This window comes from Vanellus vanellus (assembly GCF_965231255.1).
Source record: "Vanellus vanellus genome assembly, chromosome: 1".
Lineage (NCBI taxonomy): Eukaryota > Metazoa > Chordata > Aves > Charadriiformes > Charadriidae > Vanellus > Vanellus vanellus.
In genome coordinates this window covers 207,980,074-207,993,126 of record NC_138905.1, presented here as the reverse complement: position 1 = coordinate 207,993,126, position 13,053 = coordinate 207,980,074, and the positions used below count along the sequence as shown (strand labels likewise).

Below are 13,053 nucleotides of genomic sequence, written 5' to 3'. Positions count from 1 at the left end.
AGTTGGTCTTTCTTCCAAGTTATTTGACTTACAAAAGAACTAGGCAGACTTCAGCAGACAAGATGATTAAAGCTGCTCATTTTTGTCTGAGAAGTTAACTAAATAAAAGAGCCCAATTAAATGAATGTGAGGGGTATTTCTCTTTCCTGTAAAATGTGAAGAGCCTGTTCCTTGAAATAGTTTTTATACATAGAGAGAAATTGAATATGATTACTGCTTTTTACAGGGTTTATTTCTTGCCCTCTTTAACTGAATGCAATAAAACTGGAAAGCACATAAGATATAAAAGCTATTTAGTAACTGTTAAGGAAATAGTCACATGCAAATTGGAGTTAACTTGAAACTCCTTGGGAACAGTTGATTCATGAGCTGTATAAACAGGAGCTCACCTGGTGAAACAGTTTTGTGGTTGTGCATTTCAATATTTAATGAAGCATATTCTGTTTGGCTGAATTCCACCCCCCACCCCTCCCCGATTATTACCACATAGTATTTTGGTAACAGATTTTTGAGTTTAGGATACCACAAGTGATAGAATCTAAACTCTAAAAAATGTATCTGTATGGCTTTTATTTTAAGTGCTTTCACGGCTCTCATCTCTGCATTTTCTGAATTCCTTTCATATTTTGAAGGTAGAAGTGGGTTTAACTAGTACATTAAGCTAGTTTGCTGTATAAAACTGATGTGTTTAGTATCCAGTCTCCCTGAGTAGTGAGAAGTAGCTATGTAGTGAATCAGCTCTATGGTAGAGTGAGTACAAGAAACTCCTTTAGACCAAATTTGGTAAAGACATTTAGTGCCATTTAACTTCACTGGACAAAATCCTGCCTGATTTGGGGTCTCAGTTCTGTCCTCTATGTCTGGAAGTGCATATCTGACTCTAAATAAATGTTACTTACATCTGTTTGTGTGTGTCTGTGTTAGGAAAAAAAAAACAACCACACAACCCTGTTATGTGCAGTACTGTAGTTCATGTGACTGTGATCACTGTTGTCTGATCAAAGGAATCTAATCAAAGTGTTGTATTCCTGAGCTCTAAGTGCCCGAAAGAATTTCATATAGAAAGTGTTTCATTTCCTTTAAAGCAAAGTGGTAGTATTTTTTTTTTTTAATGAGCTAAATATACACATTTTAATTTTTTTTCCCCTCTCTTCCTCCTTCTGTTCTTACAAAACATTTTACTTTGTTGCCCAAGTGCAGAAAACTGCCAGGAAGAAGGGTGAGCAAAGCTTCTGTTTCCCATGACCCTCAACTCTAATGTTGTTCCAAGAGCTCACTACTTACAAATGCCTTGATAACTGCTTTCATTCCTTTCATCCCTCCCCCGCCGGCCAGCACAGGCCAATGTGACCCATCCTCCTTCCAGCAACTCTGTTCACAGAACGAGGGAATCTACTTAATGTAAAAATCATGGCACATAAAAACATTTAAAGATGTATTGCAGAAATTTTTACCGCTAAAGATCTGCATGATAATTGCTGCAGTGATTTATTCTTGGTTTTCCTAGAAGCAGTTTCTTAATCGTTCCCTGTTCATACCAGAACTGACTAACCCTACTTTTTATTTTTTCCCCTGGATACATATTTGGGTAGGGGTAGTAGTGGGGAAATTGCATCTCATTCTACATGTACATATATGCAACACAGAACCGACAGAACTAATCTTGCCCAAATAGTAAGAACAGTGGCTCCTTACAAATGTATTACAACATAGGCTTTAATTTTATTGTGAGATTATATTCTCGTGTATTGCTTTATGTTTCACTGTGGGTAAATAGGCACGTGCATTTTTAAAATTTCTCTGGATGCATTGTAAGATTAAGAACAGAGAAAACTATGTTTTAAAATACTACTAAAAGACTGTCTGATGCACCAATACCTTACGTTGTGCTAGAAATCTGGGAATTCCCATGTTTTTTCTGGCAACTCCTTGTTTGCCAGACAGGAAGTCACTCTCTGCCTTTTCAACCTCTGGCAGCATCTGCTCTTAGTTTCTCTGTCTTTTTTTTTTTTTTTTTTTTTTTTTTTTTGTGTGGTGCTTCTCTGCCTGCTTGCTGTCTCTGTGATGTGCCAGGAGGAGTGAGAAATGACGTGGCAAGCCAATGAAAGAGACTTGGGAGGAAGGATTGAGCTGTAGACCCAGCTCCCTGGAAAAGGCTGACACTGTTCTGGGAAATAAACATCCATGGGGTGGGGGAAGAATGTGGAAGATCATAAAAGAGCATTTAAAATCCCCAGAAGGAGCAAGAGAAAGTATGTTGAGGGTCAAAGCAAAATTGCAGGGAAGAAAGTTTAGGAACCCAGGATGGATAACAGAGTGGGAGAAAACTATGCAGAAGTCCAAGTAAAATGGTATAGAAGAAGATACGGAAAAACTAACAAAAAAGGAGGAAAAAAGGTGTAGGGAAAATGTTAACATATTCTAGCTTTTTCCAGTCATTTAGGATTTCTATATAATCTTACGCTAAAACTGCTGCTTTAGTTTTTTTGTTATTTAAATGACTGTGGAAACAAACCTGAAATTAATTGTATTTGAAAAAGGGATGGAAACCAACATGTATGCAGTGTTTGATGTTGCCCAAGCGGTTCCATGTGGCTGTGTGTCCTTGAATTGGATACCTTGGTGTGCTACCTACATCAGTACTACAGACATCTGAAAGATGTCTTGCATCTTTGCAAGATGACTTGCATCTGAGATTTTAGAGCAGCCTTGATTTACACCATCTTGAGATGTGGCGCAGGGCTCTCACCAGCATTAATGTTAATATCCTTTTGTAGCGGGAGAATTAGTGTATGATGAAGACTACATGGACAAAGGATTCATCACATAGCTCAGCTACAACATCTTCTGTGCCACCATGACATGAACTCTTTTGGTGTACATAGTAAGTTGGAGACCAGCAAACTGCATCTCTCTGGAAAGTGTAGCAAAATGTACTGAAGTGCAGTAGGCTTAGGAAAAGAATGGTATACAGCCCTCAAAGTAAGCAACTTGGATGTCAGAGAAATCTTTAAACAAGGAGGAGGGTAAGGAATGATTATTTACTGTATTGTTATATCAGGTATAATCTTAGAAGCTTCTCAGGTATGTTTCATGTGCTTGAGTGGTTAAAAAGTTAGAATTGAGATCCTCCTGATACAGAACTATGGAATAGTGTTATCAACAGAAGGGAAAATATTGGAAGAGTGTGGGTGAGTACTGAGTTTCAATTATTTGAGAATAGAAAAAGGCAGGGAAATATGCTTGTTTTCAGATTTATTCTTCTTTACCAGAGAAGAAATATTGGAATATTCCAGTATTGGAAATATTGGAATCCTTACTGTGGATCGTGGCCAAAAAGCTTACTGAATGAAAATAAGCATATCTGCAAAACTGACATTAGACAGAAATAATTTGGTTGAGTGTAATTTAGAAAAATACAATAATATGCTAGAAATAGTACTAATTTATACCATACAGCAGACCTTTATAATTTCAAAAGGAAAATGAAACTAAATGTTTTCTGAGACTTTTAGCCATATTTGTGGAAAATATTAAAAAAATTGCAATTGGTAGCAGTGGAAAATTTTCTGTTCTGATTTTAACCACGTGATTAGTAACTTGTAAAGGTTTTACTGCTGCATTAATTCTGTGAACATGGTTTGATGATTGGAAGGTTTAGACTCTAGTAATGCCCCGCATAGTCAGTTTGTTTTCTAATCAAATGCAGCGGTATTGTTGAACAGTCTTATAAACTAAAATACTGAGAAAGGAAGGATTTCGTAGCAATGAGGTAATGAGAAATAAAAGAATGTGGGAGTATCAAAACAAAATAATATGACAACACTTCATACGGAAAAGAGCTATGAAGTTATATATGTGCCTTAATTTTAGAGAGGCAGATGTGCAGTATATACTGTGTGGTGTTATCCACATTGGTGGTTATAGGGCATACATTTTTAGTTGCATTTTCATTCTTTCATGTATTTAAAGCTATGAAAAGTCAAAACGAGTTAGTCGTGTTACAGACTTTATTGCTTTTGCATACTAAACTAAAATTCACTTCTTTCTGTTCTTCTGATTATGTGACTAAGGTTAGGTTTCAACACCTAGAGACAAAGTGAGTTGGGGTAAGGAGAGGAATAGTGAAAAGAGGGATGGAATATTACCAACATTGTCTTTTGACTGTATAACATTATTTGGTTCAACAGATATGTTTCTTGGGAGTTTTGGTATGATTTATCAAGTAAGCATGCAAATGTGGCCTAAAAAAATCCCCCTCTCATTAAATATCAATGTTGTGTTCTTGGGGTATCTTCTTCAAGAATGTGTTGGATTTAGTGCTGAACAATAGAGAAATGCTAAGAATATCCAGAGTAATGTAAAAATTTCCAACGTAAGGAAGTTGGGACTTAAAAATGTTGGTATGAATAGCTATGAAGTTTGTAGAAGATAAAGACCTTTCAACAGCTCTTGCATCACAGTGTTAAGAAAATGGGGATTTTGTTGCATTTGATCAAGGGGATTTCTCAGTGCTTACTAGAATGAGAAAGTAAATTGTGCACTTTTCTCATGGAAATATTAATGAATAAGAAAACGACACTGAAAAATTTCAAACTGCTATAGTGCTTTTTTTAACCCTAGAGGAATGCAGCAATGCATGGGCTACATGTTGACATACTCTACCGACGTCCTTTCCCTGGAGATTATGAAAAAGAAATTAGCTTTCCTGAAATTAAGAGCAAAACATTGAGCCTAAGGTGAAAAAGTAATGTGGGATTGTTGGGGTAAGGGGTTGTTTATTTTAGTTGCTTATTATTGTTCCATGAATAGCAAGTTGGCAAAGAATATACTCCAGTGAAGCTAGCCAATAACAGGGATAAAAAGTTCATTGATAGCAACAATGAAGGACTGTGTCAATACAGAGCAATGGCCCTTGTGCTGCAAAGTCTTTGGCACCCGACACTGGATTCTGTATTCCCTTGTGGTCTCTTCTTGTGGCTTCTTTAGAAGGCATTGTGGCAAGTGGCCAGCATTAGCTCCATGTGCCCCTGCAGATAGCCTCTCCTCTGTGCCAGCTTGCCCTGTGTTTTGCCAAATAAAACTGTTCGGCAGAAATTTGGAAAAAATGTGATCAGTCATAAGAGGAGAGTTCTCTTTTTTTCCTTTTTTGGGTCATCTTTTTTTTTTTTTCCTTCTATGACAATCAGAAAAGTTAATTTGATCCAGAGCTGAGAAATAAAGAATAACAAGTGTGTGGGCGTAAATAATTTCATCAAATAGCACTTCTATTTTTAGAAGTCTACGGACAATATTCCATGCAATGGTATAGGCTATGAACCACACGTAGTAGGAAAGACTCTGGTATTGAAAGCAACTTGAAACCAAAGATGGCAGGTGTGTCAGCTGACTATACAGATTTTTTGTGTGTGTTTAAAAGGCATGTTAACATGCATTTTAAATTGCTTTATAACTATAGGTGATACGGGTGTGCCCTTGTATTGTTTTATTAAGCTGGGGTTACCTCTTCTGGCAGCAAAACCCAGAAATCTTTTCATGTACAGTTAAGGGACTTAATTACAGTACTGAGATATATGCCAACATCCCTGTGCTCAGAGTTGCTGCTTTGGGCTAATTTGTAAGTCCTTTATGGGTCCCCTTGTTTGTGCTGACCTGTTCTCATATACATCAAGAAATGGGAAGATTTTTTGTATGTGACAGTTACCTATGGCCATTGATTTTCATTTATTTTTCATTTTAAGGCAGTAGTGAGTCATCAAGAGTGGAAAGAGGTGAAAATTGTGAAGGAAATGCATCTTGGTGCTGTCTTCTGAATTGAGACCAACAACTGTGAAGATGGGATTTTTAATGAGAAAGCCCTTAAGGCAGGAAGACATTTGAAATATAGTGGTGATATACGCAGTCTTGTATGATCACTTCTTTTAACTGCTTAATCATTCATACTGCCTAAATATAATTGTACTGCCAGCTGCTGTGTTTACAGTCTATGATGTGGAAAAAGATGTCCCACTGTGACATGTTCTAGTTACAGTCAAATTGACTGTAGCAAACACAGAAGCTGTTGAAGTTCAGTGCTTCTCAGTGGGGTGTTCTTGTTCCTCCAGCTTATTTCTGGCTGTTGATATAGGTTGCCTCTGTGAAGCTCGTTCTCATATAAAATAACAAAACCAAGGCTGTTCCTGGTTCATCGTCACAGTAAAGAAGCGTGTCATGAAGTATTTAAGGAGAAGTGTATCTCACAAGTATTTTTTCTGGATAAAATAGTATTTTACAGATTTGTATTTGTATTACCGAAAGTCCTTTTTTCACTTGTATGAATTTTTGAATGTTTCCTTGCTTCTGTCGTTTGCTGCAAATTATGCTTATAGCTGCTGTTTCTCAGTAATAACGTCTCCATCGTAAATCTACTTTTTCAAGTATTTAGATGACCTAGCCAGAAAAATTGATTATGGGATGAGAGTTGCTTATGAAATAAATCAAGAAAATTAATTTGTTTGTGAAATGATTGAAAAAAACCTAACACACAACAGTGACACATTTTCAGGTACTGGGGAGTAAAAGTCAATGAACTAGATACATAGTTCCCTGCATTTTAGCATGCTGTTTTATCAAGTACTCTGGCAATATTGTTCAGTTTCTGCTGTGTTTTATTCACATTTTATGGCTCCTTAATGCTCTGGTTTGTTGAGTAGCTGGGGTTTTAATAAACCTATGTGTTAGTGCATGACCAAATGAGGTAGCTCATCAAGCATGGCACTGCAATGCATCTAGTCGTATCTGGTAGAGGAATCAAGCTCACAAAGGTTTGAAACACCAAAGGTGACTGTACATGGTCTCCTTTCCAGTCTTCAGCTGTCCTGAAATTCAGCTGACTGAAGAATTGCCTCTAATATCCTGCCAGCTCAGCCATCGCCTCTTTGCTTCTCCTGTCTTTGAAGCCATACGGTAATAACTAGCTTTCTGTCAGATCACCAGATATGTTGCTGTTACTATTTCAGCCAGAGCGTCTGTTGTTTGAAGTCCTGTTTACTGCATTCCAGCTGGTGCTCAGGAGTTCATTTAGGCATGTTTAATCTTCTCACTGGGTTTCAACTGCTGTTTTTCTTTATTAACCCAGTGAACGATACCAAGCTTTTTCAGGATGATTGACATCAGTCAGGAAGAGTGTTGGTTATTGGAACTCCATTTGCTAATGAAGTCATCTTTGTAAGTCAACCAGTGGAAAGACTTTGATGTATTTGCTGAGAACAGTTTCTTGCAGGCTATTACAAGGGTAGGGATATGGGTCCTTTGCAAGCACATAAAATTTCTGCCTTTGGAGCTTGTTTGACTCCTGTTGAAAAATTAGACTTTCTTCTGTTCTTCCAGCGATCAGACTGGCAAAAACAACCAACCACCTTCCCTTCCCAACCAAAAAAATTCTTTGTGCTTACCAACTTGTAGAAATCTTGTGAAGTTTCCTTATCTGTAGAACTTGATCCTTGTTGAGAAGGGCTATGCCAAAACGAATATACTCGTTCTTTTATCCTTCAGGTAATAGCATCCATCGTTTCATCACAACGTTGCAATGTATTGTTCTCTCCACCTCCTCAAGGCTCTATATAAGAATTTATTTTATGATGTGTTTAACAAATCTAGGAAAAGAAAGTTGAAGAACAGTTCTGGTAATACAAAGGGGCTGCATCATAGTTTTGTCATTGTATATCCAGCATGAAAAACTCTATCTGAAGCCTAAAATAAGTTAATATATTACAGTTCAAATTAAGTCCTCCTTTTTGGCAATTTGAAACAAAGTGAATCTTAAATGAACTGACTTCTAGGATAGCACAGAGGTTTTTTTCCATGGTTTTATCGGGTAAATATGTGTTAAGCAGATTGATCAAAAAATATAGAACTTCAGGAAGAAGTACAGGAGAGAAATGCATTTTCTGAACGGATGATGACTTATTATTCTTTCATTAGCATTATGGTACTGATGGTTGGTATTATATGTATCCATATTTAATACTGGTGTTACATTACTTTCTTGTGGTTAAGTTGCTATTATCCTTTTATTGTTTCCGGTCACATTGTAGTATGCTTCTTTTAGTACTTCCTCTGTCAGAGCGAGACAAAAAAACCAAAATAGATCTTGCTGGCCAGTTGACTTGCTTCAACCCTTACTAAAACAGGCAACTCTGTCTCGGTTATCTCCTTCCACTGGCTGTAAGTAGCATGTAGATGGCTACTTTTGACTGTATGCCTCACTGCAAAACTGAACTGAATCCTCCTTTGGAACTGGGAAAAACAGGAAACAAAAGGTGCAGGTTTGTACTGCTGGAAAATAAATGTTAACAGAATTGCTGGTTAGAAATTCTTCCCTCTGGACACTGAGGGATAACAGGGTGCATTTTCAGTCTTTCCTTGGCACCCAGAGTGATTACCCTGTTTGAGAGCCTGCAGAAGAGCGAGGGCAACAACGTTTATGTGATCATTGAGACTTTTGAGCAGCCATCCTTCCCTGGATAATAGATGTGGACTGTTGGTCAATAAAGCTGACAAGGTTTTTATAGTAACTTAGAAGATCAGTTGACTGCTCCAAAGAGAATTTCTGTCCCAGGCTAAGTGAAATATCCTAGTTTACGTGGACCCCATGAATAGGAACATGACTATCAAGATGTACATGTAAGAAGCTAAGTAAGAGCAGCTCCTGCAATGGCACATAGGTTGCAGACGTTAAAAAGGCAATTTGTTTGGTGTGGTGATTTACCTTCCTGTGTCTAGAAGGAGCAGGATGTATTGCGGTCTCTCAGTGACATTAAGACTCTGGAACATACAGTGATAAATGATATCTTGTAAAGCTGGGCAAGGTCTCTGCTCCATCTCTTTGCTCTTTTAATTTTTTTTTTTTTTTTTTTGTCTAGACAAGATTAAGATGGTACAGATATCATTTGCCTCTTCTTGATTGAAGAGGCACTTGCTCTTAAATCTGATTTAGTTCAGTTTGGAATCTTTGTATCTCTTAAAGGAGGCCAGATTATTGCACAATTAGTCCTCCTTGTGACCAGGTGAGTTTTGTCATCAAGTAAAGTGATGATGCTCCTCAGAATGAAGTTGATAAATGTAACTAATTGCACCACTTGGTCCGATATTGGTGGTTCGGCTATGATGCTGAGCTTTGAGTTCTCACAGAGTAACTCCTATTACAACCTCTAGGAAGCTGTCTGAGTAAACTGGAATTTTCTGTAGGATAATATTTTTTTATATTTTCGGGTAAAATTAACTTTGTACAGAACCTGTAAATTAGTGTCACAGGAAACATCTGACCCTCAAACTTCATTTTATTCCTTGCTACACTGAACAGCTTTAACCTTAATATGGTATCTTTTAATACTTTCAAGAATCGGTCTCATATAGAGGCGGAAATCTCCAAATGGCACCATTCCGGATGATTTTATCAAGTTATCTAATGAGCTCTGTAATTCTTACTGCATTCTTGATACCCATTATTTCTGAGTTAGTTTAAATATGCCTCCTTCAGGTTCAAAATGTATAAGCATTAACACTGTCTGATTTGCTGACACAGAGAAAGAGAGATCAGCATTTGTGTATGACAAATCCAGGATATAAAATGGAGACTCCACCTTGGATATTTTTATCATTTGTTTTCCTTTCCCTTGACATTTGTTCCACTGAGTCCTGCACGTGGGGAAGAGTGATAGGGGAGAGTCCATGCTCCCTCATTTCCGTTCACGTTCACAGAGATGCTGGTCATTGTGGGCAGCTGTTAGATTGTCCAGAGGAAATAAATCTGCATTCCTGTTAGTGATAGTTAATTAGTACATTTCAGTGTACTCGCAATATAGGACCTTTTTCATTCAATCACCTTGAGGCCATATTACTCCTTTTGACATCAGTTGGTATGCAGCAATTTTATAGAAGGGTTTAGGACGCAGTGTAGTAACTTGGTGGAAGAGCCAACAATAAAACTGTGTTCCTTCCCTTTAAACTCAAAGCATCCTGCTGCAAACAAATTCAAGTTTAGGTCTTTCTAACAGCTGTGGAACAATCAGTTACTTGGATATCAAAGATCCTGTATTTGCATAAAACCAAATGCTTCGGCTTATAATGATCTATTTTATTTTAATCTATACAAACAGTAGGAAACACTTTGTGTTTAGCATCTAATTTGTTAATAAATTTCATGTACCACACAATAGGAAATGTTCAGTAAGGATGCAATAATTCTGGAGAACATTCTTTCCTGTTTTCCATGCTTTTTATCAAAAAGATAAAGAATTTGTTTGCCCCATTCTTTACACCTTAGTTATTTATCAGATAAATATATGGAATTCCTTACTAATGCAAGAAAAAAAGTCGGTTCATCTCTGTATTATCTGAAGACTGCTGGTTCTCTTGTCCTCTATAGCTGCATCTAAAAATACAAAAGCAGCAGGCACTGTGCAAATACAGGGGTAGGGCAAAATCCTGGTAGGGAATCTGTCACTTGATAGTGTATACCTTTATTAAAAAAAAAAAAAAAAATCAGTCATCTTACCATGTCGATTCTTATTTGGAGGTGTTTAAAAGATTTTTCAACCCTCATTTCATTTGGGATAGTGGAATGGTTCTTACTGGATTTTGCTGAAATTTAAATGATGCTTTTGTGTGTGTCTTGATTTAGGGTGTTAGGCCAATTTGTGTAGTTATAGTCTAGGTTTACTCCTGCCAGGAAAAAGGTTAGCCTTCAAATTTTGTGTCCAGCATTGAGAAAATGAGTATTTATGGCTTTACTGTAACAGAGGATTAAGGAAATCACAGAATCGCAAAATGGCTGAGGTTGGAAGGGACCTCTTGAGGTCAATCTGGTCCAATCCCCGTGCTCAAGCAAGGCCACCTAGACCCAGTTGCTCAGGACCATGTGCAGACGACTTTTGAACATCCCCAAGGATAAAGACAGATACATGACACTTTTGAAACAGAATTTATGACTTGGCTTTTGTTCATAACTTACCCTTACTGTGACTTTTAATTGATAAGATTCTGATATCTGCTAAATCTAAATTGCCGTGTTTCGTAGCTTCAAAATAGACACCATAGATATGTCCTCTAGGACGTAGAGAATTGTTGCTGGTTTTCTGGGCTCATCTGGACTGGTAGGACTTTTAAGTCTTGACCAAATTAGTTTGTTATCACATTCATTTCTGCATTTGCTGTTAGTATACCTAGAAAAGTAAAGAACAGATTTACGTGGTTACATTGATACTATGTATTTACATTTAGTTTCTTTTATGTTGGACTGTGTAAAATTCTAATGAAACTTAATGCTATGAAGCTTGAATTGATGTGTCTTTGGTCCAAAGGTCCATTTTGTGTAATTCAGTGAAAATAGTGCTCACAACCCATGGACCACCTTATTGATTGGCAAGCACTTGTGGTTTATTTTTACCTTTCAATTGCTTTTTACAAAGTTTTTACATAACATTGTATAATGTTTTAATGTATTAGAATAGTTAGAATGTAGGGTTTTTTATAATGTTTATGAAATAAATTGTCACTTTATTTCAATTTGCAAACTAATCTTGCTATATTTTAAACAACAGAGGTCTACTTACATATGCGTTTTATCACTAGACATTCATTTCTTATTCTAATTTCTTATTTTTCAAGAAAGATAACAGTTCTTCAGTTGTCAACATAATACCTGTATTATTTGAAATCTGGCATCAGCGTGTTTCATAGGTTTCTGGGATATTTCGGGTACTTTGATTTTGAAGTGGTGATGGGGATTTTTTGAATGAAGTTACTGTCCAAGAAAGATACAAGGAAGGAAACTTTGGCAAAAGAAAAAATGTTTCATGCAGAAATGCATGAAATGTTGATCCAGTGAAGTTGTAGTGGAGTAATTCTGATTTATCTTTTTTTTTTTTTTTTTTTCTTGCATTTTAGATTTATCTATGGCAGTGCAAAAATTTTCACAATCTTTGCAAGATTTCCAGTTTGAGTGCATTGGAGATGCTGAAACTGATGATGAAATTAATATTGGTAAGTACGTTATGAGCTCTGCTTGCAATAACATTTTATGTTGTTTCTTATATATTTAATATGATATCACAAATGTAGTGGAAAGTTCACAGTTGTTTTTTTTAATTGAGCATGTAATAAAAATAGAAAAAATTCAATAAGTAGAAATCAAGACTTTAAAAATACGTGCGGAAAAACTATGTCTTTATGACAGCTTTGTTCATTGTAGAGGAAAGTATTCAGCATTACTTTGTCAACTGAGTCAACTGTGAATCTTCTAAATTCTGCTGCTATTTTTAATTTGCAGACAATTTTCGTTGGGATACTAAAAGGTATACAAGTTTCCTATGAAATAATATAGGTCTGCAAAAACCACCTAAGTGCCTAGTAAGACACAGGAAGTATTTAAGGGTCTAAAAAGAGGAATATGTTCTTTACAACTTGTACATTCCTAAGTATATAGCTGTCTGAACTTTTGCCAGTAAAATTTACTAGGTGCTTAATGTTCTGCCTCTGCGCACACCCAGAAACTTGGTCATGCGCAGAACTGAACAGCTCAGCTTGTTTTGAACATGAACCTCTCTAATATCATCAAAATGCTCTTCCCTCAGCAGACCAGTCCTGGAAACATTTCCAGGATTCAGAATTTCAGCCACTCTTTACTGCAAGGCATTGCCGCAGTTGCAGTGACGCTTTTGAGCAGTAGCACAGCAGCTGGGGTGCTCTAGCTCCCGTTGGTGAGAAACTTGGATTATAATTCACCTTCGGAATGGCTAAGTTCAGTGTCATGAGTCTTACACACCACATGGCCCCCATGTCTCTCCCAAAAGATCTGAGAGGAAGGAAGATGGTTGTTAAAGAAAGAGTAGTTGATTCTAAAAATAAATGATTTGGCAGTACAAAAGGGAACGTAGGACTTGTTCGTATTTTTTTAAATAGATCTCTGTAATGTGGAGAGGAAGCTCAGACCTAGGCTTTTCCAAGCATATCTCTTACTATAACCTATTTTTAAGTCTCCTCTCCCTTCAATAGTTTGCTTTTCCTGACTGA

At 36.8% G+C, this 13,053-nt stretch overlaps 1 protein-coding gene across 1 annotated transcript in view; it reads left to right on the top strand.

Annotated features, from left to right (window-relative positions):
• The window catches only part of ARHGAP42 (Rho GTPase activating protein 42), a 167,614-nt gene that overhangs the window by 25,701 nt on the left and 128,860 nt on the right, over positions 1-13,053 (top strand). The window contains exon 2 of the mRNA XM_082483163.1: positions 11,929-12,024. Coding sequence (XP_082339289.1) covers positions 11,929-12,024 — 96 coding nt within the window. The remainder of the gene's footprint in view (positions 1-11,928; positions 12,025-13,053) is intronic.